Consider the following 27,123-nt stretch of genomic DNA (forward strand, 5'->3'; position numbering starts at 1 on the left):
AAACCATACCAAAAAAATCAGCTCAACTAGATCTGCAATACAACCTCGGTTTTTGTGTGAACGTACAAACACAATATTTTTTTTTTCTGAGCACCTGAAGTGGGGAAGTGGAGCATCAATCACTGTTGAACAGAGTTTACACCATTCAACAAGCTCCCAATAGAGTGAAGCCCCGGGCCGCAGGCTACGCAGCATGCCCAGACTTGAGGAGGGGATTGACAGATGAGGACAGAAAGAGATACTGTATACATAGAGATCCCATGTGTAGGACAAGGGGAGCTAAAGCTCTATAAATCTCTTGGAACAATAAGAAATCTTCTCTTTTCATATTTATGAAATCCAGGAAATCCTTAATAAGACATCTTTAAAATGTTTGACATTTAAATCTTTTTTTTGTGAAGATGCAGAAAAGAAAGTGAGACAACTATACGCATTAAGGTGACTGAAAGAGATGGAAAGAGCCTGAGGGTCCAGACAATCAGAGCAGACCTCTGCTGTTTATAGAGAGGGGGGTCAGGTCACAGGTGAGGAGGTGAAACCCACGTGTACGTGTAGAAACGTTTACTGGCACCTCAGGTATTTCACGCTCCCCTGACTTGACATCTGACGTGTGGAAGGTGGGAGGGATTTTCACCTTCAGGTCATTTGGGTTTTGTGCAAAATCATTCAAAAAAACTAATAAAAACATGCAGCAATTACATCCATTGAAAAGACTTACGTCTTCTTGCCACAGATGGAGCGCTTGTACCAGTTTCTACACGTGCTGAAGTACTTCTTTTCAGTGCCCTGGACCTGCTGCAGAGCGCACACATTGGGTCTGCAAGAGAAGGGAAAGGTGGAAGGAGGAGGAGGAGGACAGGTGATGAGGGAGAGACAGGGAAGGCGTGGAGCATGGGATGGGAATTTGAGGGAGGATGTGGGGAGAAGAGAGAGATGGAAAACTTCAATACTTTCACTGTGTTCGAAAAGTTTGAAATGTATATTTTAAAAATCATATGTTAAGAAGTAGAAAAAGCCCTTTAAAAAAAAGAGAATTCCTTTAAAATGTAAATGAAAATCCAACTCAAGATCAATTTCAGATGGCAAATTGGACACATTTTTTTTTACAGCAGGAGGGTGAACGAATGTGAGAGATGATATTGAATTTTCCATTATGGCTTCGATCAATATTTTTATCAATGTGTCTGACCTGTTTCTCAAATCATGATCGAATTCTCTTTGTGATTAAAATCACCTTGAAAAATATGAAATCCACGGTAGAAATCATCTCACACGGGCACACATCTGTCAGCTTACTTCTAAATGTGCAATTTCTCTTCTCACATCTGCAGACTAACACATTCAAATTGACAGTTTTTCTAGATTAGAAATGAACAAAGCGAATGCTGCACTGTGCTTTAAATCCCCTGCCATCCCATCGCCTTACCCTTGTTCTCTGGCCCGTATGCGACTGTGGGTGACTATCTTATCGTAAGCTGAAGTATCCACGCTCCCTAGGGAGCAGAGTGCCACCAGCACCGAGGTGACCACTAGCAGCTGATGCATCCTGGAGAGGAATCCGTCCTAAAACACACTCCTGTTGTCTTGCAAACACGCAAACCCGCAAAAAAACAAATACACAAGAGATATGGGAGTGTGAGTGAGAGAGGGAGCTTTTATACCAACTCTGTAACACACACCCATACCCACCCACCCTCTCTCTCTTTTTTTTTTTACTCCCTCATAGTCTTTTCCATACCATTACGTCCTGCTCTCACCCTCGCAGCCTTCCAGAATCCTCCCTCCAGCTCTGACTTGTTGTCTCCCCCCCTCCCTCACGTTGTTGCATGTGGATTTGTCATGAACTTCTCCACCACCATCACGTCCCAGAGCACCGAGGACACCCTGTAAGTCAAACTTTACATTGCTCTACAATGACAGCGCTGCTGTGGATTGAATTGGGACAAATGCATTTAAGATTGAGAGCTTTTTGAGAGGGGGGACACTTTTAAAAAGGTCCCCATCGTGATTAAAATATGTAGGAAAAAGAAGAAACAATCAAGATGAGTGATTCATCAAAAGGCATTCTCTTTCACACGAACACAAAGGCAGTAAATACTCCTCTGATGTGTGTCCTTGGGGACTTTTGGCAACTAAATATGTGATTTCATTTTTCGATATTAAGTATTTTAATAGGCTATAAAAGAAGGCTGTAAATCAAATTCAAAGCCCTGCTGGTCTATCTGCGTGGATGAGAGGTTTACACTTGACAGAACCCTAACTATAATCTTATCATCCATCCCCTGGGACACCACTCCGCTCCTCATTACTCTCAGGACGTGGATTCATCATTTCCACCAGCCTCTTTCCTCCCCCTGAACTCCCTTTTAGCGCTCCTATCACCCCCCCCCCACCACCCTTCATCCTCCCTGCTGTCATGCTCACCGTTCATCAGCTTCTTCCCCAGTCCCGACTTGCACCTGCAGCTGTCTCCGCCAGTCGAAGCCAGATCTGATACAGCTTCAAAGGGAAATCCATCGGGAAAAAAGTGGCTCGTCGTCATGTACGGTCTTGACTTTTGAACATGAACAGGTATGCGTCTATGGGAGACATGGAAAGGACTTTTCTTGGTGACATCATTCATCGAATGTAGAGCTAAGCATTAGTTCACCCCACAGATGACCACAGATTGCACCCAGGTAAATGTTTACTTTGTTAAAGTCAATGCATGATGCAGTAACGGGTCTCCTTTGAATGACTGTCATCACAGATTCACTCACTCTTCATGAACTCCCATGACCCCTCGGATCCCAGGGAGAACAGCAGCATGGGGGGAGGCTGAGCCGCCTCGAACAGGGCCTGCTCCCTTTGGAGACGACTTCCTGTCTACGATGCTATCTTAGCATTCAAGACAACATCTACAAAGTGATGACACACATAGTCAGCCCAGCCTGCAATTTACCGTAATTTAAACCTCATTGAGTTCCTTTTTGTTCCCTCTCCTGCTTGAGGGTCATCTGAGACCCCAACCCACGTACCCCACCCACCCCCCCACACACACACACACACACACACACACACACACACACACACACACACACACACACACACACTACATGATGGATTAGATTAAAGTTAATTCAATACTTCTCTTCTCCAAGAGAAACCTTATGGAGGAATCTAGCCGTTGCTTCCCACATCACTGCACCAGTCCTCTCCAGGTTGCAGGTGGTATTTTATAAGAGAGTGTGTAACTGCAAAACTACAATGACATCGCCCCCTAGTGGAAAGGACTTGTCTGTGCAGCCATGTGAGAGGCCTCCACAAATTGAATAACATGGTTTTCAAAATGGAATTAACACATACACTATATTGCCAAAAGTTTTCGCTCACCCGCCTTGACTTGCATATGAACTTAAGGGACATACCATTCTTAATCCATAGGTTTTAATATGACGTCGGTCCACCCCGCAGCTGTAACAGCTTCAACTCTTCTGGGAAGGCTTTCCACAAGGTTTAGGAGTGTGTTTATGGGACTTTGTGACCATTCTTCCAGAAGCGTATTTGTGAGGTCACACACTGATGTTGGAAAGGAAGGCCTGGCTCTCTAATTCATCCCAAAGGGGTTCTATCGGGTTGAGGTCAGGACTCTGTGCAGGCAGATTGACTCTGCAGACTCAGCATCCGCTGACCCCGCTCCGTCATTTAACATGGCCTAGCGCTTCTTCGGCTTCCACTTTGTTATAATCCCACCGACAGTTAACTGTGGAATATAAGGAGCAAGGACATTTCACGACTGGACTTGTTGCCCAGGTGGCATCCTATCACAGTACCACGCTGAAATTCACTGAGCTCCTGAGACCCATTCTTTCACATGTTTATAGAAACAGTCTGCATGCCTCAGTGCTTGCTTTTATACCCCTGTGGCCATGGAAGTGATTGGAACACCTGATTTCAATTATCTGGATGGGTGAGTGAATACTTTTGGCCATATAGTGTATAACAACCTTTTTTGCTTTCACATATTTTGGGGAGAAAAAAAAGTGTGTGCCTTTTCATTTTCACACATACACACACTCTGCTCAGTTAACACGATCCCACTGTAGCTTTACATAGTTGGTTGTTACCATATGAACGCTCTGAATGTCGTGTATTGTTCCTTTAAGCGTTGTATGTGTGAGTATGCAAGTTTAAGCACCGGGATGAGTTTCAGCATCTGTGACAGTCTGGTTCAGAGCAGTTGGCTGATGCATCACAAACCCAGGAGCATTTCAGCGCAGCCTTTTGATCACACATGGAGTGTAGTTTCATCAACTGTTGAATATTTCATCTCTTTTTTCACCCGCTGTGACATAAAACGTCCAGTCTCTGGGAGAATACACGGGGCAATTTTGTTTTCATGTGTGAGCTTTTTGAACAGTGTGACTGGCTTCTGATTCTTCCTGTGGAAAGTGTTGTAAAGTTGATTTTCAGTGAATCTGTGAAAAGATCAGAGTGAATAAGTCATGTTTCACTAATGACAGTGAGTAAGAACACACTTTGTAAATGTCTGGAACATGATTTGCACAAAATGTTTGAACTGTCATTCAAAGAAATAAAAAATGGTCTGCTGCAGCTTTCAGAATTCATTAATTAGAATTAATTATAGCAGAAACATTTGATTAACAAACTTGTGCTGCTCGTAGAACTGAAAAGAGTTTTCAGTGGAAGTTCAGCAGTTCAAGTGGCGGAAACATTTGGCAGATAAATTCAATCTACAATTTCCCCGTGTGGTTCTGCTGCACTTACTGTTCCAACTAATGGAAGGACATTTCAGCTGTTAATGGGCACATAGCCGTCGGACCACAAAGGAGGAAGCTCTCTGAAAGGATTCACTTATTCTGTACTGTACTCCACTCCGTTAATGCACTCATTATGTGGCACTCGCTTCTGGGATTCACACCGTAGACCTCCATTCAAAACCACAACAGGGATGTTAACCTCAAATAAACACTTTGACATGTGTTTGGTGTGTGGAAGACAGTGGAAAATTACATAAAGACTCAATAAATGGATTTATGAAAAGATTTGCTCCGACTGAGAGTTCATTAAATTGATGCGGTGCCTGCAGATCATTTAAAACCTAAAAATAAGTTTAATTTGGGGCTCACCATTATAAATGAATGCCTTTCTGTCTTTGGAGCCTCGGTGACTTTTTAACCCGTTTAAATAAGCCACTGAGGGGTGAACGGATGAACTTGTTTCAGACGCGTGTTATGGGCCAAAATTAAACCAATGTCCAGTACCCGTATAACTTTGGATGCTGTGATCCGTTTATTTTACACTCAAAATTCCAATCATAAGTGTCCTTTTAGCGTAAACAGCCGAACAAATCACTGTTTGCCTCCTCCGTTCAACACACCTGCCTCCCATCACCTTGGAGGTTATGCACTTTGGAGGAATGCTCCACCCTGTGTCCAACTCAAGCACTGCGTGTACAAATACAACAGACAAAACTATATTATGGCATAAAGCCAAGCCATAAACACAGCGTCTTGTAGACGCTCAACTAGCCTAACAGATAAGAATGTGTAAACCAGTAACTATTAATAAAGTTGCATCATCTTCACTGGCAGGTTCATCACTTTGTGGTACTATGTTGTCGTGCTTTCACGGCTTTTCAACAACAGAAACATGTCAAAAGAAAAAAAGCCAAATCAAGAGTACACTTGATCTATGTTTTAATATCTATCACATCATTCATTCGAATTACCATGACATCGATTAGGTACCAGTTAAAAACAGCAAATCTCTCAAATTTGTTCCGCAGGAGTGATAAAACATGAATAATATGTTGATTTAAATGGTTGATGGACTGTGTTCATATTGTATTATTCTTATACCTTATACCTGCATGAGTACCGATGAACTGTCACCATTAAATGTCCTCTTCAGAATGACGAGAATCACAATCCCAGGTTTTTGCATAGAAAAACATTGACAGAATTGTTGTTGCATGATCAGAGCTCGACGCGTCCTTGATATACCGTATGCCAGTGTAAAGTGCAGAAACAGACAGATAAGGCAGAGAGTCGGGTCTAAAACGGAACACATCTATTGCTCTAGTGAAAGTAAAGCGGCGTGGAGACGAATGGGAAAGGAAAAGAGGTAGAGAGAGATTGATGAAGGGATTTGGAGGGACGGGGAGAGAGAGCAAGAGGAGTTAAAAAAAAAATAGGAAATTATCAGTTTCAGCAAATAATTACTCTCCAATGATCAGCAGGGACGAGATAACGTGAAATGACTTCATCCAAAAATCTTTGCGACGCTCGCACAGAGCTCCGTTCGTCTTCGCTGCATCTCCACTACGAATAAAACTGCATTTTAAACACTTCACCAAAAGCCTCCCTGAGTCTCCAAAGATCAACATCCGATCATTAGTTCAGTAATAACCAGAAATGTCAATACTCTTTGCAAAACAATGTCATCCTCGCTTGAAACTCACATTGATTGTCAGTCTCTCCGCCTTCATTTCAGCATCACTTGGTTTGTATATATACATTTATTTTCCTCTGGATGACGCCGACAAACATCCACTAGCGACTGAGTCACTGCAGGATAAACTCTCCTCTCCCTTCGTTTCTTTTTTTACACCTTCGCCCGGGCTGTTGCTGGTGTTCAAGACCTCGCTGTTTTCATTCGGGGCCTCAGTTGCTGCAGATTCCTCCTCCTCCTCGGTCTGCAGGAGTCCTTTCTCATCCACACCTCCCGCTGTATGCCCTTTGTCCTGCTGCTCTGCATCCGAGCCCCCGGACTCCCCCGCTTCTTCTGACAACGAGTACATCTCCCGGGAAAACTCTCCCGCCCCCGACGTGGCGTCATTGCCGCCCCAGTGGCGTTTCTGGAACAAGCCGAAATCTGTGATGTCTTTGGCCTTTCTCTTCTGGCTTCTGCTGGAGCTCTCGTCGGAGACCACGAGTCCGTTGAGGAGACCGTTGGGGGCTTCGGGCGGCCTGGGCAAGGCTGTGCTGCTCTGCTTGAGGATGGATGCGATGATCTTGAAGCGGTTGAGTTTGCTCTTGGCGTGGGTGCTCTGGGTGGAGGGGGAGACCTTCAGCGAGGCGTTGGGGTAAGCAAGACTGGACTCCACTGAGCTGCCGCTGGCCTTTGCCCCCTGGAGAGCGGGCTTCCCTGTCTTCACCATGCCCATCACCTCGTAACGGAAACTGGAGATATCTTGTTTCAGCTCCTGGGAGAGAGAAGCAAAAAGTCAGCTCCCCTGGTAAATGAATGCTTTTAATCTGAAAATATCAGCCCCTGTTGTTGGTTTCTACAGCGCCCTCTGCAGAGTATCGAGTCAATTTCAACCCAGTCAATACTAATTGGATAAAATGTAATTAATAAAAAAAATTATAATTAAACAGCACTTTTGTTTTTACGCAAACATTGCATGTATTGTAGGATCCTAATCACATTTGAAAAATAATTGCCAAACAAGCCAAAAGTCCAAACTGAAGAACGATGGTCGACTTAACTCTTATTTTGTTGCAATTTTTGCAAGTTAATCATCTTAAAACCTGCAGTAACTGATTCATTTGGCCACTTGTGGGTAACAGCTGGACACTGACTCACTTTAGAAGTGAGTCGTGAGCCAGCAGTGGCCGAATTACAAAGCAACATTAGAATGATTAATTTGATGATGAATTTGTAGTCCACTTCCAATATTTACTCTCTTTTTATAGTAGCTCAGAATTTGGTCTCCACCAACTCATAAACATCTGGCTCTATCTAAATGTCCCACTTTATCCACCAGCTAGTTGCTAACTGCATCTGTCTGTGCAGCAAAACAGCAAAACAATGAGCTGAAAGGAATCTATCGTTAATAAATGCTGATTATTGAGGCTTATTGTTGGAGAATCTGTGCCTACCTTGAAGTTCTCCTCAGTCAGGCCTTCTTCTGTCTTGGCATCCCTGATCATGGCGGCCACATAGCGCTTCACCAAGTTCCTCAGTACCTCCTACATCCGTGAAACAAAAGGCCTTTGAATAAAATACCATCCTCGAATATCAAATGAATGTGTTGCTTCAACACAAAACTCACAGTCACTCGGCCAGCGAAACAATGACAAAGAAACACTTGTCAAGTGGCCTCTCATATAAACAAATGCTGCAATAACCACCTGCAGACACAAATTGGAAATCCTCGACAAGAGAGCGGCTATGAAAATCCCACGGGGTGAACTTGTGGAGGCACAGCGTGCCAAATAAATGCATTCTACTGACGGATGGAAATTGAAAGTAGTAGAAAAGGCATTCGATGAGCAGAATGTGTGATCTCTCTTTTTCTCACACTCGCACTCGTTTTCAGCTCGCTAAGAAAGAGGCTGCATTTACCTGATACTGATGGTTTATCCTCAGGTTCTCTGCTGCTCGCCTCTGCACAGACATCGGTTGCCAGAGAGGATGAGTTAGTGGAGTGTGGGAGATGAAAGAAAGGGCTTGTTTAGTTTTTCTTCACCGTATCACACACTCTGTATTCAATTTCGCTGTCTATCTGCAAAACAATAAAGACTCCTGGTCTTAAATGAGATTTTTACAGTGGATTCTAGTTTAACGGATATTTTTTTGAGCACCGACTAGTATTAATGAACAACTCTGTTTGAAACTTACTCCGAGACTTCCGAAGGTGTCGGGGCGCTTGGATCTCCTCTTGCACACTTGCCTCTTGATCCAGCACACGAGGTACCAGAAGGATTTGGGGCTGGGGACGATGTTGAACGGGGCCGGCAGAGTGGCCCCCTCCTCGAAGTAACTCATCCAAAGCTTCGTCCTGGCGAACTTCCACTCGATGTCTGCGTGATCCTGAAACAGAGATGGATGCACATGGGGAAACGCTGCCAACACACACATTCACATGCATTCATGCGGGTTTGTTGTTTGGTCCGTGCTCACGGCAATGTGCTGGTAGGAGTTGTTCATCATGGCGATGAGCATGTTGAGGAGCACCACCAGCGAGATGATGTTGTAGGTGCCGAACATGGTGGCGCCGACGAACTCGGTGAACTGGTGGTCCGCGTCCACGTTGGTCACATACAGGCTGATCAGGCCGAAGATGGACCAGAAGAGAGACTGCAGCGTCTCGAATAATCTGCAAGGGAAATGGGAAGTGTTACTCAAATCCTGCTAAAACATCAGTTTCTCTTAGCAACTCCGTTTTAGTTTTCACACAGTTTGCAACACACGACTCTCTCTCTCGCTCTCTTTCACAACATCACACATCTACGCCCCACACGCAAGCAAGTTGAGATCCACGTGAACTCACGTGGAGAAAGCGTTATTCTGCTCCACGCAGCGGATGCCTTTACATTTCCCCCTCTCGTCTGAAGCCTTGGTCTCATAGTAGAAGTACAGCTGGTTCAGCCCGTTAGCGAAAGCGAGTAGGACCTGAAGGAAGAGAGAAGAGCACTTATTGAAGCCTCTCCATGCGTCTCTGTGTGCGTGTTCATATTCCCCGCCTGTGTTTACCAGACAGTAGATGAAGAGGAACTTCAGGATGTCCAGCAGCATCCTCCCCAGAGAGATCTGCAGCGGCCCCAGGTGAGAGTTGGCCGTGAACAGCGAGATGAGGCGCAGGGAACTGAAGATGTTGGCGATGGCGAAAACGGCCTCAGCTACCAGAGTCGGGTGCCACATCTCCCACTGGTTCCTGGGTTTACTACCACTGTACTGAACGGGACAAAGGATGGCACACATGTAAAGTGAGAACACAAAGAGAGTTACACGCCTTGCTATGTTACTGCTATTCACACCTAGCTGGTTACCTTAGTGTAGGCTACTATCTTGAGGGAGATGGTGGCCAGGTAGAGAGAGTTCATGACGAAGTCCATCAGGTTCCACCAGTCGTGGACGTAGTCTTGGAAACCGCCGTCCCACATTTGTTTGATCTCTGCCCAGATGAATCCTAGAAGAGAGGAGCGTCTCATCATCGGTTTGATACCATTTACATGAAAAATACATGTTTCTGATTGGCTGATTGGTTTCGGATTGCCTTGTTTCTGATTGGCTGATTGGTTTCTGATTGCCTCGTTTCTGATTGGCTGGCAAAAGTAATTGATTTGTTTGCACTTTTTAGTTTAGATGGACATGGATTTTATGAAACTATTAGAATTATAAAAACATTTCACAATGATGATGCTTACATGCTGAGCAGGTATAATGTTTTGCACATATTTGCATCTATAACAATATATTTGGACTAAATGCAATGTGCAGCCAGGTCCAACAGAGATAGCATTAGTTTTGCAGCTATGTGGTCATTTACCAAAGTGTTGGTTATAAACCAAATGAAAAAATAAATAAATTCAAATTTCAAAAAAATTTCAATGCGATCCGTTTACAAAAGCTCATGGTGCCGCAAGAAGAAAAGTCTGGGGATCACCAAAGTCATTAGAATGGACCGGACCTCCCTCATTCCACTCACCCAGCACCCAGGGCAGGATCATCCACTCCACGGTGGTCGGCGCAGGGCCCTGTCTGTCCTGCCTGTCCTGCTCCGTGGTGACGATGTGCTGGGAGGCGAGCAGCAGCAGGAACAGGAAGGTCAGGTAGGACGCCGTGTGGCAGATGAACTTGATGAAGGGCTTGCGGATGAAGAGGCCGTGGCGACTCTTGGGAGCGATAAGGTAGCAGAGAGCAAACGCCGGGTAGAGGAGGCCGATGAAGACACAGGTGAAGAACTTGCCGGCCCAGTGGCGCCGCCTCCAGCCGGGGAATTCGTCATACCACCGGGACGCCAACAGCTGCTGGCAGTTTGGCTGGGCGACAAACTGAAAGAAATAAAGGGGGAAAGTTATACTTTTCATGTTTGATCTGCAGGGATAAAAAAAAAGAACTCCTCGTACACTCGTCCAAGGTATGATTCCAGCTTGTAAACTTGCTGGGAGACAGCATCCTCAGCCTGAGGCTATTGAGTGGTTTCACACTGAACATAATGCCCCAGTGACCGCCAACCAGAATTAGCAACCGCAGCAAGTTCCAGTTCAGAGCAAACAAATGTAGGAGTGGGAAGCGTTGGCGGTGTCAAAATTTGAAGAGTAATCATCGACACATGGATATTTCAGAAGGGAATCTGTGTTGACAGAAAAAAAGAAACCTTACACAGGCTGCAAGTTAAAAATAAGTTTAATGACTTTCTGGAGATAACACAGTATGATTGGGAACATGGTTTAACATGTGACAAATGTTTCATCTTCTTATCTGTCGTTTGGCTCGTTTGAGGTTTTGTGTTGCCGTGGGTAACAAGGAGACTGTTCTTGGCAGCCTGGTGATGATCTAGAGGTATTTCGGATACATTCCCATTAAAGAAAACAAACAAACTCACGCAGCGTTCAATAGATGAGTCATTGGCACATGCAAACACACTTACGCGGGCTCATACGGTGTTGTGAAATATCACGTCGTGCCTCTACATCAGAGTCAAAGTGTCCACCGGCACCACTGGGTGCCAATTCACCAACACTGCAGCCTCGTTACCATGGGAACCAGCGATCCCTAACTGCGTTAGGGTAGGATGGCTCCTATTTCCATATTTCAACTACAGTGGCGCCACAAAACTTGAGAGGAAGTGAAGACGAGAGGTTATATAGGAGGGGGATGAATTTCACGGATGAGTGGAGACAACGAGGAATCGTTTTTTTTACGAGCGATATAATTAATTTATTAAAGGGACGATTAACTTCAACTTTTTGTATCATCACCATAGCCTGACGATGGAAGAATAAAAGGGGGAAAAGCTCCCCTGTTTCTCTTTTCATACGACTCCTTTGAGCATAAACCGATGGGTGCAGACTGAGTCTTGTAATGAATTACGTTATTCCACTAAATAATAAAATAAAAAGCAGAGCCGTTGTCTTAAATTCTGCAACTTATGGAACATTTTCCTCTATTTAAAGATAGCTTTAATACTTTTATCGAGTTGTCCATTCACAAACAAAAATGTTCCTCATCAGCTTTTATTGTTTAATGCTTGTAAGAACATTATTCCTCCCTAATGATAGTAAACAAAAGGTACTCGAGCTGCCTGATGTCTTGCCTTAATCAACACGATGCACTGAACACTAACAGTGATGCTAATGAGGTCAGAAATTAAGCTAATTAGCATTATAATTAGGAAACGTAGTCGTGCTGATATTTGTCTTTGCACATGAGCTGTAATAATATAATCTCCAAAACCTAATGAGATTATGTACTTAACAAGATGAATCGGTGGTCTTAATAAGACTTTGTCCAGAGAATCTTAGAGATACAGGAGGTTTAGGTTATTATCATTTCCTTTATTTATGCTGTCCTTGTATTTTAAGTTCCCTTGACTTTCCTTCCATTCATTACACACAGCTCATAGTTCAGTGTGTGAGGGGCCAAGTAAAGGCGTTTCCTAGCTCTGTGAAGACAGGCTCCCCCGCAGCCAAGCCAACATAAAAGGTCTGCCGAAACTCTTCTCCTCCGCTCGCACAGACACACGCTGACAAACACGCAACTTACAGTTTGCTATGTTTTAGCTGCTCCGTGGCTCGATGAGAGATGAAATACAAACCGGAGAGAAAAAGCTTGATCTGTATAGGTGATATTTATTTTATTTTACATACTTATTTGTTTGCTTTTAAATATGTCAAGATCATCTACTGAATCTGATCAAGGAAAAGTGTGTAAACGTGAACCTTTGTTTTAAATATGTGGTGCAATTCTCAAAAAAAGATTGTAAAAGTATTCCTGAACAGTATAGTCATCATACATCCCCTCGTCATTTGTCATAATTTACTTCTCTATGACCGACACGCTGATGGTCACACTGTCACCTTTAAAGCAGCTGAACTGGTCTCACGCTTATGAAATCAGGGGTTTGATGGACTTGGAAACCTTCAAAATGTGTCCCTGAATATGTGTACGTTCATATTGTGAACAGAGTGCTTAAGTAACAAGCAGATTATATAAAGCACAACATCCTCCAAGGGAGAAATACCTGGCTCTAGCATGAGAGAAACCTGTGTGAACAGGTGGAATTATCTCCCTCTTTGAATTTTAAGAAAACAACGGCTGAACATCACTCAACACTGAAGACTGGAGTGTGAAGATAAGTGCTAATAGTCCTCCACTACATAACACACAGTCTCTTACTGCAATTCTATCTCCATTTAATGGGGTCATTAAAACAGCATGAAATATAAAATTGCAGTTTTTATGAGATGTCACAAGGGGGCAACGTCAAACTACAGCACGCACCTCTGACAATTTCCGAAACATCAAAGAGGCGTCTGGTTTTTCGCTCACACTGCGACTCTTCGGCGTACTCACCTACATTTTTGCGAGTACATCGGTACAAATGAGAGTAAATCCCCGGTTTAAACCCCCCAGGGAGGCGGAGGGGATAATCTCCACTTTATTGTGTTACTGATCACATTTATCTGATTTGGCCTCCCGCTGCGTCAAAGCGCACGGCTCTGTTTGCTCTGCTCTTTAGCCCGAAGGCCTGTGGAGATTTCTCTTCAGACCATTATAAATCCTGTTTCTAAATCCCAGGAGTGCAGCGGAAGCAAAGCCCAAAAACACACACGGATGCAAGGATAAACACAAAAAAAATGTAAGCAAGCGTGAACACACACGACACACATAAGAGGGTTAAGAGGAGAGATGCCCTTCAGTTTTTTTCTCCAGTTGAGGGTCAAAAACATGCTTCCCTGTGACGCACTGCAAAACTCATCGACAGCCAGGACTATAAATAACGAACAAATCCCACATTCAGCCCGAGTGTCGAGCCAATTAGAAGAGTTTGAGTGTTTGTCTGTGAAGAGATGATGGCGTTCACACGACAGGCAAAATGCCCTCGGCGCGATAACCGCTCTCTGTAAAAACAAGCCTTTTATGGTCAACTAAACGTCCACGCAGCCTCCGATGCCTCACAGGGGGCAAAACCCTGTCTGGCTAAAAGATCATCTGTCACAGGCAAAGCAATCACTTTAAATACCTCTCTGTGTGTGTGTGTGTGTGTGTGTGTGTGTGTTTGTGGATTTCCTATGCACACAGTCGACCTTCTCAGTAGACTGCAGCAGGAAAAAAAACAACTTTTATTGGCAGATCTAGTGATTGATTTCCATTCGAGCAATTATATGCTCAAAATCTCGACGCTTAGTAATGCTTCACACTTTTTCCAGTTTCCTCTCTCTGCTTCGAACCGTTTACTAACGAATGTATGAAAAATCCCACAAAACGCTACACCTTATGGCACAGCCGAGACGACTGCCATCGCCAGTAATTGGATATTCGCTTGTGTGGTTGAATTGATATAAAATCCAGTTTTCACACAGCCTCCTACAGTATATCTGCTCCACATACTACAAAGATACAACCAGTTCTGCAAGTCATCAAAGAAATAAAAAATACTCCCAACGGAAATCAACATAAATCAAGTATTTCGTTTTAAATTGAGGGTTAAAAATAGTAAAGACTAAAGCAGGTTGCTTCATGTTAATGAAGAAATATGTCATTTAATTTGGGGAAATAGATGAAAATAACTTGCCTTTTAAGACGGAGACTTCTCCATCAAATACACTACAGCTCTCTATAATCATGAGCATTGAATAACATTACCTTGAAATGACTGCTAACCATCCAGGCAGCTGCAGGCATTTATCATATAAAAAGGACAGCTGGGTGGATTGTTAGCCACATCATGACACACTGTTCTCCATCAAAGTCCTGGTGCGATCGAAGGGTGTTATGGATAGAATAGAGGAGAAGGGCATTCTGGGACATCTCCTGAATAATTAAAACAGCCCTGTGGAGACGGGGATGTGTGGTAAGTTGTGGCAGAGCAGCAGGGGGGCGTGATCGTTTACAATTGTGTGCAATGAGGGAATCGCCGCCAACAACAGAGAGGTCGGGTGCGACGGCAGGACCGTCCATCAAAGAGGCGCCCTGTTGCACGACTCCCACTTGTCCTTTTTCGTGACTCGTCGTGACTCTCCTGCCAACCTGCGTCTGATGCGCGACAACTGGATGGATGGAGGAGGAAAGAGGCGCCTCATGAATCGAGACGCCTCCAAAAGTGCATCTGCTGTGAGCCGAGACAGCTGGATGAATTATATAACGCTCCTGGGAGTAATGCGTCTGCCTCCTCATCATTTCGCCTTCACCTTTATCTTCAGTGGAACACTTCTGCGGCGGGATATCGATTGAACCCCTTTTCTTCTCGCCCGGAGAGGCCATCAGCCGCGACATAACTTAGCGACGCTGTAACCGGGCATCCCGCCTCCTCCATTAAACCCAGAAAACCATGCTTTTATATTCACCCACAACACTGAGCTGAGGGGCTGTAGAGCGATTACACCCATGGCCGACTAATTATAAAAGATTTGGAAAGCAGATGTATGATTTTGTGTGACTCATGAGTAATAATAAGATAACAGTAATTAATAGTTTACCAGCTAAGTTTGAAAGGGAACTTCTGGCCATAGGAAATGTTGATGGTTTATATAACAATAACGCACATTGGATATACAAATTAGGACTAATTAGTCATTTTAATTAGCTTTTTTTCCTCTACCAATTTCCTCTACCTCTAACAAACCATTTATCACACAGCAGAAACAAAAGCATGGAATCAGTGGACTGTAAAGGGAACGTTGCTTATCAGGTTTGAACCATTTCCTTTATAATCATTTTTGTATGTTTATATTCATATTCAATTTACATCCTACTGAAAAAAAAAAACCGAGGAAACCGAGCCTGGATTGTGAAAGTAATCAAGACTTAATTAAGGCCTGCTTTGAACCCAAATGCACTGTACATGTTCTGCATTACTATTACAGACTATTATAGAGCATGTTTGTTTAACTGGATGAATCCAGCAACAGGTTCTGCCTTCAGTGAAATAACAGCTGACTTGAATTAATGAACACCACTTTGTGCAGCGAACGTCTACAGCCAACGTTACAATCTCGACAAGGAATCAACACTTACCTTGCAGCTGTAATGCTTTGGTGATGAACTCTGACGTGTGTGTGTGTGTGTGTGTGTGTGTGTGTGTGCTGCCAGCGGATAGAATCCTATCCGAACCAGCGTCTGGCACCATCAAAAAACCAGCCTGATGCTAATCTAACATTATTACACCAGTTGGTGCTGGCTGGCAGTGACCCCCGTGAGAAGACGTTGGCTTGGCACACTTCTCACCCAGGCAACATTCACTGTAAGTAGCCAGGGGGCGTGTGGCATTGAGATCTAACAACAAGCTGCACAGTAGATAAGGCAGCAAACAACACGGGGAGGAGGGAACGAAACAATACTAGAGAAAGCCTGCAGGGAAACAAGGATTTCTTATATATTGCACAATTTAATAGGTTAAAAATGTGATATTAGAGTCATATCTTATTCTCACTTGTCTGTGTGTGTGTGTGTGTGTGTGAGAGAGAGATGATTTTTTTGCTGGCCAAGAGAATGATGTTCCCTGCTTCCTTCCCATTACTGCAGCCTCAGAAATAGAGAGGGAACTTTTTCCTGTGTACTTCATGTTCCGTCTGGCAAAAAGAGTTTCTTGTGTTTGAATTGTGATACGAATGACCAAACAGATCGATCAGATATCATGCTTACCTCCTTTTGGTGGTACTTGATAGCTAGTTTGAGTCTCGCCAGGTCGGTGTTGCCCTCCTCCTCCAATAAGTTGATGTCATCCCTGTAGTTGAGGATCATCTCCAGCTCTCTGGAGCTTCTGGTCTGGTCCAGGAGGTCCTTGGCGAACTGCTTGCACTGCTGAGACAGCTCCTCATACTCCGATTTGAACTCGTTCTCCACCTTAGAACACGACGGACACAGAATACAGATACTGCTCAACACCGGTAGACCTGAAAACATTCGGGAAAACCAGTGCAGATCTAAAAAGTTGTTTTTCTCCATTAAATCTTGCCCCTATTTTCTGTCATATTAGCATCTGAAATGTGTATTAATCAAGGATAATAAAATGGTTTTATAATAGTGAGCTATAGCATTTTTGTTCATCAAATTACATTTACTCAGAGTAATTTATATGAATGCTGGGATAATATACGGACAGGCCATTCCCTGAAAAGGGCGCAGTTAATCAATGCATCATAATCAACTCCTGCCAACGGACGGCCCTCACCTTGCTGAGCTCCTGCAGCTCCCAGCTGAGCCTGAACGCCGTGAGGAAGGGGTCCTCGCTGGAGAGCGCGATTAGCGAGGGACTCGACAGCGCTTTGTAGATGTTGAGGCGGGAGCGCGAGTGCCGCAGGCTGTCCACGTCGGAGCTCGACACGCACTCCACGCAGTTACAGCGCACCTGCAACATCAAACCACGCATTTTAATGAGGCCTCCCAGTGTTTGGTATTGTATCAGCGCTGTGTCTCTTATGTCCACTGAAAGCTGTCATGCTGGATATGTTATTTAGACATCAAAGCACCAATCAGTGAGCTTTTGGCATTCTAAATTATGAGCATATTTACAGCTTCCTCGTTTAATTCTCAAATCGAATGATCATGAACACGCTTCGACAACGTGAGAAAACTTTAGCTTACGTGTGTTTGATGTCTATTTTTTGATGTTGAGCAGAAGTGGATCTGTATCACCTGAATCCATTCTATCGACGGACTCATGAAACGCTTTCATAACTCCGCTGGATGCCAAACACACATTTTGATGCTTCCCCACACAAACCCTCTCATTTGCTCCCAGAACAGAGATTTACAGGGGGGGTTTCACTGATAATAAAAGCAACATACGAATGGTCTCACCCACCTCGTGTGGCTGCGGCATCGACACACCTTTCTGCACCAGCAGCTTGATGATTTCATAGTTGTTGGTGTGTGCTGCTAGTATGATGGGAGTGATGTCAGGGGTGAAGTCAGAGAACTGCTTGTCCAATAAGATAGGAGGAACCTTTGAGGGGAGAGCAGAGATAAGAACAACTTCAAATGACATCTATTGAATGGAGCTCTCAAAGCAGTGCATTTGGCCTTGTGTGATCTATTGCCAATTTAAAGACTCCTTCCTTCCGTCAGTAGAAAAACTAAGTAATTGCTTCGGTTAAACAAGAAGCCTGAAAGATCTTTTGTCCACCTCCGAGTACAAAGGTCACACCGGAGTCCCAGCGGTCTGCACATTGAAGTTAAACGGAATAAGCAGGAGCAAAAGAAACAGTTATTAGAGCTTTCAGCAGCTGCAGTGAAAACAGTTTTAAAACGCTAGTGAGGAATCATGACCTTGGTCAAAGTCGCAGACAAGATGCCATCCATATGAAGAGCAGGTAAAGGGTATAGACATCAATGTAGCAAAAGCCATGCCGCACATTTCACAGGGATCATTATTCATAGGGAAGAAATTCATTCCAGCGATCCCTCTTATCAGCCACTCCAGCTAAGCCCCTGTGCTATTCCCATGTCATTCAGAGGGAATGCACGGCAGCAGGCTGCAGAGGAGAGAGCCGGCCCCTTTTTCTACTTCTTTTAATTGAAGTACTGTTATCTGATTCTGTGGAGAGGCAGAACGGGAGGAGAGGAAGAAGTTGTCAGAGAATTGTTGGAGCGTAGCCATGTGATAGGACCTATTCAACAACTTGATGCAGACAGAGGACAGATGGGAATAAGGGGCTCGTTCTAGTGGGAGAGGATTACCAAGACTCCTGTTGAGGCCACGAGGGTGTACTACGCCGAGAGAGCAGGCCCACACTGTAAATATACACTGAAGTGTGATCAGATAACTAACCGCTAACCAGTCATGTTGCAGTTTACATCCACGTCTGTCCAAAATGTCATCACTGCATTATTTTATGTGTGAAATTGACACAAATTAGCATATGAATTCTTGAGTTTCATGAAGTGACAAAGTGACACTATGACCACCGAATCCAATAGAAAATTCCCTCCCTCATAAGAAAGGACCGGATGGACAGATGGACTAGGAGGTACACAAATGTGTTCTTTCAGCAGTCTTGTCCATTTGAACAAATTCACTAAATTAACCTACAAATTAAAAAAAAAAATATGTGATTTAAATGATGAACCAAACCAAATCACACGAGTTAGAATCCAAGATGGAAGTTTAGAAAATCGAACATCACTAATACTCTTTTGCTGACCTTAAACACCGACTGTACTGCTGTATCTCAAGAGACAAACAGAAGGCTAGACATACTAACAAAACTCTCAGGTGTTCTGATCTGATAGAAAGAAAAGGAAATCCATAAGCAGCAGGAGGCTTTCTAATGGCACATTTCTACATGAGAGGCCACATGTGACAGTAACACACAGTGACAGGCCGACAAGCGAGGTGACAAGGGACTTTTGGGTAACAATCCATTTGTGAGAGCTTGTATGCGAGTCCACAGCAACGTTCCTGTGAAAAATGGCTTCAATTCCTTCTCAAAGTATTTAAAGGGACATTTTCCACCCAAAAGATATATAATCTCAATAAATGAATTTAATTGTGGTGGAAGTTATGAACTTTTTTATTCTTTTCGTGGGACAGTGCATAAAAATCACACTGAAAAGCATAAAATAATGTGAATGCATGAGGGATATTTAATACAAAATCTGAAGTGTAATGTCCTGCAGGCTGTTTATGAAAACAGAAACAGAAACAGCACCAGTGAAACTCCCTGAGGAACACCATACGAAGATGAATTGTTATCCAGGCGACTGGTTCATTTTCTCCAAAAAGGGTTTCATCACCTAAAAGTCACTCTACATGTGGACACTAGTTACTTCTGTAGCTTCCACTCGGAGCAGTCACAGTGCAGCAGCGACTCCAAAGAGTGGCGCGGAGCCACGTCTGACAGTCGTCACATCACTAATAAGCCATATCCTCTGTTCTCCACGTGGGAGGAGGAGGGACATCAAATAATCGACATCAAACGGCCTTGGCCCCGCGCCCGAACACCGAGCAAGAGGAGTGCAGGCTGCTAGATGTGAAGCTATGATAATAGAGGCGAAAATAAAACAAATTATGGCCCACTTGTCCGTGTAATGCATATTTGTTACTTTTATTAGAGCGAGGCTCTCCGCTGTCACCGCGCTGATTAAAATTAGCATCTTCAAAAGCACAGCCCGTCTGTTGTTTTCACTGCACTGCTTTTTGAGCCGCCCCACTGTTTTTTTTCACTTGTCATCCCACAACATCACAAACGGTGTTTAGATAAAAGCCGATGTAAAATAGGACATGGAGACGTTTTTTTCAGTCAAACTGCAGAAAATAAAGTCACGTCTTTGTGGATTCAAGTAATCCTGATTATGCTGACTAAGTTATAATATGTAAGAGGAGGCATCTTCTTATGGAGCTATATTTATGTGCACATGTAGGTTGCAGAGTCATCCAAAAACAATGATCAAAAATGTGGAAAATGAAAAGATAGAGCAAGAAAAAACACAGAAGCACCCAAAGGGCGGTAGAATTGAGAGACACATTGAGCTCCAGTGTTTGTGCCTCTGACAGATGAGTATCTGTGCTCAGTGGATAATACATGAAGCTGTTTAGAAACACTCCTCAGTGGAAAACAAATAAGCCACAACACTTGTGAGCTTATTACAAACGCATCATTTGGACAGCCCGCAACAGTAAGACAAATACAGGCTATTCCAGCGAAGCTTAAATTAATCTTCTTATTAATAAATCTCAGAGAAGACACAGGCATTAGATAGGATGCACTTTTCCCAGACAGCCTTTTAATATAACCAATGAGCCTGTCCTAGATGTGATCTATTTGAACAAACCTACTCTTGTGATGGGAAGAAGCGCAGACGCCAGAGAAACGTTATAGTTAAAAACAAACGTATTATCATAACATCATTTTTAAGCAGTCTATATCAATGATCATTTTACTATTTTGAGGTCAGACAAAAAAAAAATCACACATATTTGGACCACTTTTTACAGACAACTGACAGCCTTTTATCTCAAAGCTAAATCAAATTTTCTGAAAAAAGAGAAAAAGTTGAATAATTCTACCTGTGCATCCATTGTTGAGTCACTAACAACAGCCATGTGTCTTTATTTATCATTATGATTGTAAGTAAACTTTCATCATGATCATTTCGGGGAAGTGGCTTTGGAAGGAGGCTTGTAGGGACTGCCTGGCTTGTTGCCAACTTTGCACTTTTCATGCCCTATTGAGCAACTTTTGAAGCTACTTCATTGGAAAAGAGTTGGCAACGCTTGGATCATTTTAAAAATCTACTGTACTGGTTTCTCAAGATGACCGACCCTAGATTTAACATCAGTAAGCCCCCAGAACCCCACTAATTATGTATTTACGAAGACATTAAAGGAAATGTGGCGGCTGATAGACGTCTCATCTGGAGGGTTCGGACAGGATTTTTTAGCCTCTGCATCTCATTCCCTCCACATCCACTTGAACAAACAAGTCTATCTCTTGTGCTTCCTTCTGCTTTCATTTTCCCTTTTGCCCGGTATTTCATTTCATATTATCGAAGACAAACATACAGCCTTTTAACAGGACACACCAGGAATGGCAATAACATCCCTCCTTCAATTGGTAGGTGAAGCCAAAAAACATCTGTTCCTTTGTGGTTTATGGTGCATCACTGCTGAGGAAGGAGGAAGAGTGTGTGTGTGTTTCAGGATGCACACAGCACTTGTGTGTCGAGAACAAGTGCAACTATGCTCTTTGAGTGGAGAGCAATCAGTGCAAATGAGCAATCGGAAATTAATTAGAGTGTATTTTGTTTTTGATTATAGCAATTAATGCTCTCAAAAAGGCACTTCTCAAAGACTAGAAGAAGGGTTTGCTTATGAACAGCAGCCTCCTCAAGCTAATCTAGATCCTAACAAGATTTAAAAAACTGAATTTGTCATAAATTTGGATCAAATATATACATCATGTTTCCTCAGTGAGCGTGCTCATTAAAGAGCTTTCTGTCAGAACTCTTCATTGCCCAAAAGACATAACGTGTCTTAAAAAGACAGCCTTTTGAAGTGACGGCTTTTGTCGTTTCCGACATACGGGCTCAATTATTTTAGATGGGATAAAACTCTCCACGCAGCTGCAGGCAGCTTATAAACTACACAATGACTATCCGTATTTTACTGCATTCACCATTCAGTGATTTTGGGACAAAAGTCACTCGGCACTTTTCTCGACTCCCTCATGAATAAAGTCCTCTTAAATTAAAACTCCTTTCGGTCCCCTCCTCACCTGCATGCCACCGCTGGGCTTCTTGTGATTCAGCAGCAGCTCCACAGCTCCCACCACTTCCTTGCGGATGGCGTGCAACAGGGCATCGCCGACGTAGACGTTGAAGCTCAGCAGGAGCTCGATGATTTCCAGGTTCTCGTTCTCGATGGCAATCAGCAGAGCCGTGCGGCCGAGAGGGTCGATGCAGTTGATGTTGATTTTAAAATAGATCTCTGCCTCCTGGCAAAAAAATAATAAAATAAAATAAGGTTGGGATTGAAAGTCAGGGTTTCTGGGACTTGGTTTCAAAGAATATCATTGATTAGAAGAGGAAAATAGTCATTGACACAGAATACGCATCGATTTTTGGAGGGAAATGTTAACTCCTCACATCGGAGGGGATCAACATAGTGTGAGAAAGCTGCTCAGAATCCTCATACAAAGCCTCAAGTGGTGTTTCTGAACACTGAAAAAGCAAAAAAGATCTGCATCATTTTGGGCCTCCCAAACACCGCAGGACCGAACAGCTGGTGTCTAGCAATATTTTGTGTCTATTAAAAGGTCCAATACCTGTCATGGCAGATAAAACGCAACAGATGGTATTGGAAATGAAGAGAGGATAATCATGGCTGCACATCTTTTCTAAATCAATCCAATTAGATTGAGGCTTTAATTCCCAACCATTCATCCAGCTGTAATTTAGAGTGTCAGTGGCTGTATTTATCAAATTATCCATTCGTCCATGCACACACACACACCTCCAGAGCCTGCTTGACACTAGCGTAGTCCCCCTTCTCCACAGCTCCGAGGTAGGCCTTCTCCAAAGGCGACAGCTCCGACTCGGCCCGCACGATTCTCAGAGGGATGCGGTCCCGGTAAGAGGAGCTGTCGGTCCGCCGGTAGTACAGCTGGGACATCTCCCTGGCCTTCAGCTCACCGGCACTCTGCAAACACCGCTACAGCTGCTGCCGAGCTGGGGGAGTCCACACTGGAGGGGCGGGAACAAAGGTGTCATGGGAAGAAGACGCGTTTTTGGTAATGACTTTTTATGAAGAGTATGAGAAAGACGAGAGGAGGAGGAGAGGGGTAAGAGGATTGTAGAGGCAATGAGAGGTGAAGCAGGCGATCCCTCAATATTATCCAAGCATCACGCACATTTATAGCACTCATTTTTCTTTTCTTTTTAAGGAAGAGGTATGATACTGGAGTCTTCTTTTTAACACCTCACATTTCAGAACTGCACGTCTTGCGTCGTGTTATGTGACTGCTAGGCTTTCTCTGTCATCCTTTCAGGTAAATATAACTCTAGAGGAAAATGTCCTCGCTTGAAGCTTCTTCTTGACCCCGTTCCACGAGAGACATCATGACAAGCCATTAGCTTGAAGTGTTGCAGCTGAAATGGATGGCGAGATCTTTGATTCCTGAGCTACTAATGGCTTGAGTTAATGCGATTAGCGCCGCTTCATAATTGATTGACATCAACTGATTCGGCGGTTGCCTGGTGACAGCGAAAAATCACGCTCTCGGCGCCGTGCAGCTTCACAGAAACGAGCTCTCGCAGTGACGCGGCGATCGTCTCCTAACAACGGTCAAGATCTCTGGAATCTGGCAGCGTGATGACACAGTGTCATAATAAAATGAGGAGCAGATGGGGGGAATGGTGTGTACAATTAGATGAGTAAGTAGCACGTGTAAGCTGCTTCTCTGACAAGTTAATCCTAAATATTAGGTAACCCTTTCAAGACCATAATAAAGAGCTCATTCTAAAACAGAGGTGAGTTATAACCACTCAACACAAACACATGGGACCGGCCACGGGAGAGAAAACCAGACAAGAAAATAGGGAGTGCAGGAGATGAAAGGGTGACGAATAAAACATTGAAGAAGATAGAGTGGAAAAGGTTACATGTTACTCAATAATAGAAAGAAAGGGGTTCAAGTCTCTCCACTGTTGGACACCTCATTACTGAGATTCCTCTGTGTCTCTATTCAATAAATAATGAGCGGATTAACAGACTCACAGCAGCCCAATTAGTTCAGAAGAACGGCGATGCATTTTATATATAGTAAGTAACTTTGCCCCAAAATGCCCAAAGTCTTCTAATTAAGCACATCAAACGGAATAGTTCATCATGTTGGGAAATTGCTCTTAATTAGCTTTCTTGCTGAGAATGAGATGAGGTGATTGATGCCACTCTGATGTCTGCACAGTCAATATGAAAGTAAAGCCAGCAGGGATTGTCTTAAGTTACCACAAAGACTGGAAACCGGAGAAAAGGACAGCCTCTGTCATAAAGGGGAGAAAATCTGCCTCACAGCAAATCCAGCAATCTAATTAAGATTAGTCTGCACAAAAAGTCTAAAAACAGCATGTTGTTTCAAAGAGGTTATTTAACTTGCTGGAGTCTCCGGTGGTTGCCTGGCAACCTCACGGTGATGACGAGACGCAGGGAAGTCCCACCCAGCCAACACAAACCCCTGTAGACAGGACATGAACATGACTCGTCATCCACCTCGGCAAGAAAGCCCCAAATGTCCAAATCCAACCCCTTAACTGACTCAAAATGATACATTTCCACTCCTTGACAAGTTTCAGCAGTCATTTTCTGAAGCAGGTGGCAAGCAATGATGATGTTTTGAAGCCTAACATTCCAAGAGCCCGGTTTGCTGGATGGCTGGAATGTAAGTTAATAACACCAAAGTGGTGAATATCAAAGGGACATAATGCAATTCACCGTCAACCAGTGATCCTTAGTAAAATGGTCTCCCCTAATTATGTCACCAGCCATCTCCACTTACACTCAAAGTGCCACTTCACTGCTGTAGGTGCCTCCAATTTTCACTCCAGGAAGGAAAATAACTTTGATAAAAAGAAAGATATGCTGCACTGACAACTATTTCCCACTGGAGAGCCCTTTTGGTAGCAGGTCTTCCTCCCTCTTCTAAGATCCTGGCCATTTATTTGATGTTGCTAGAGCCCTTAGGTGTAACAATTTCACTTTGAATATAAAAAACCCCTCTGAACTGGCCTGAGGGGCCTCCGCAGTGCAGTCAGCAACACTGAATGTCAATCTCAGGACGGTAAAATTCATGCACTATGCAGAGGACGTGCATACGCTCCAGCAGGGAAGATTCAGAGTTTGATGATTAACATGCGTTTAACAGCAAGCCCACTTCTCAGCAACAAAACATTTTCTAAGCATAACAATATGAAATTCATCTCTATTCAAAAATAGTTGTTTTCCCACTTAAAGTCTGTTTTCCACTACAGTCTGTTTCACTTTTGTGCACCATAGTGTTTTGGTGTTAGTCTGACGGATATCAGGTCACATCACTTAGTGTGCGATAGGGAGGATGCCAGGTGTATCTGTTTGCTGCGTATGATGCTTTTGTGACATTCTAATGCGTCTTTTTCTTCCCATGAAAATAAAACACTGGGTTGATTTTTGATTGTGAACTTGTGACACAAGACGCAGATAAAGTAAGGCTGCCCACCAAGCAGAGAGCAGCTCACCAGCACAAGAGGATTTGTGGTCTATGTGTTATTGAAAAACACACACACACACACACACACACACACACACACACACACACACACACACACACACACACACACACACACACACACACACACACACACACACTCAGCATTCTGTCACAGGCCTCTCTCTATATGTAGCCTAATTCCTGGAAATAATGATTTGGAAAAATGGAAAATCTGAGCTATTGTGTTACACAAAAAAAGTGCAGCACTGGTGCAGTGCAATATGTTGTGCAAAACATAGTCTTTTATTCTGAAAGTTGCATTGTTTTAGACAGCAGTGCATGCGTGAGCTTACCAGCAGACCGTGATGCCCATTTACAGAAGCCCGTCCTGTGTTTACAATGGCACAGCAAAACAATCATAAAATTGTCAGCCTTCACTAATTAACGACGGCAGTTCTGTGGAAACTGGCAGACTAGACACGGAGCCATGCTCACAAACACAGGTGAGGTTTTTGACATTTTAATTTCTCTGTGGAAGATAATATTCCAGGGAATAGCGCGGATGGAGCTGGTCGTGAAAAAAAGAGGACAATTATATATATATATATATATATATATATATATATATATATATATATATATCCAAGTATCCTAGTGGCACGCAAATAACGAGATGTTTGCTGGAACTTCGCTCAATCAGATCAATGTTCAATCTTAACTGCACATAATAATAAATCACAAAACATAAATACATAATAATTCGCCTTAACTTCTTGAGTAAAGCTTACCCCAAACGTGAGAGCTGCAGTGTGGATCTGCATGAAGACCGTTCGTGTGTTATTGGTGCCTTTTTTGATGCCAGTCCGTCCTTTCTCTGGGGATTTACAGCCTAGTCTGCATTTTCTCCCCCCCTCATTTTTGGAGACTTGACAGTATCCCCACTGTACATCCAGATTCGCTGCTCAGTTGTCATCACGACTTCCATTCGGTCTCACTTTTCAAGGAAGGACATCAAAAACAAAACGCAGATCGGCGCGCGCCGCATTCAGCTCACCGCGCAACAAATCCTGGAGACGGAAGGGAGCGATAACGAAGTTTCCTTGCTGGATTACATCTGGTTCAGCGCGTCCGGTTTCCTGCCCCCGGGGCGTATTTTTCTACGTTGTCTCCCACTCGACTTCTCCACCTGTTGGGGGGACGATTGACCGTAAAGGATGCGCCTCCAGGGAGAAACGCACAGCAGCCAGATGCTTGGCGAGCGGGGCTGCGGAGCGCTGCTGCAGACTTGGACTGGTGGTCGTGCGCACTTGGATACGCATCGAACACCATGGCACTGCAAAAAGGGGGGGTGGGAGGGGATCATCCTAACGAGCAAATTGGCCAGACATGCAGCTTCTCCTTCAAACAAATGGAAATCACACTTCAAACACACACACACACACACACACACACACACACACACACACACACACACACACACACACAC

The 27,123-nt window shown here is 43.8% G+C and overlaps 2 protein-coding genes across 2 annotated transcripts in view; both read right to left on the reverse strand.

Moving 5' to 3' along the window:
• LOC311025246 (periostin-like) overlaps positions 1–27,123 on the reverse strand; it is a 60,874-nt gene that overhangs the window by 14,029 nt on the left and 19,722 nt on the right. The window contains exons 2-3 of the mRNA XM_084028079.1: positions 1,427–1,576; positions 719–817 (exon numbers count right to left, since the gene is read on the reverse strand). Coding sequence (XP_083884205.1) covers positions 719–817; positions 1,427–1,545 — 218 coding nt within the window. The 5' untranslated portion in view covers positions 1,546–1,576. The remainder of the gene's footprint in view (positions 1–718; positions 818–1,426; positions 1,577–27,123) is intronic.
• On the reverse strand, positions 5,628–26,524 carry trpc4a (transient receptor potential cation channel, subfamily C, member 4a). The gene is made up of 15 exons (XM_084028105.1): positions 26,426–26,524; positions 22,910–23,139; positions 22,173–22,391; positions 17,762–17,902; positions 17,129–17,305; positions 16,600–16,800; positions 10,439–10,784; positions 9,780–9,919; positions 9,484–9,684; positions 9,281–9,402; positions 8,911–9,106; positions 8,629–8,820; positions 8,353–8,394; positions 7,887–7,976; positions 5,628–7,207 (listed from the first exon to the last, which is right to left on the reverse strand). Exons 2-15 carry the CDS (start codon positions 23,066–23,068, stop codon positions 6,521–6,523), a joined length of 2,913 nt encoding a protein of 970 aa, XP_083884231.1. The 5' UTR covers positions 23,069–23,139; positions 26,426–26,524; the 3' UTR covers positions 5,628–6,520.

Source organism: Eutrigla gurnardus (assembly GCF_963514095.1).
Source record: "Eutrigla gurnardus genome assembly, chromosome: 15".
Classification (NCBI taxonomy): Eukaryota; Metazoa; Chordata; class Actinopteri; order Perciformes; family Triglidae; genus Eutrigla; species Eutrigla gurnardus.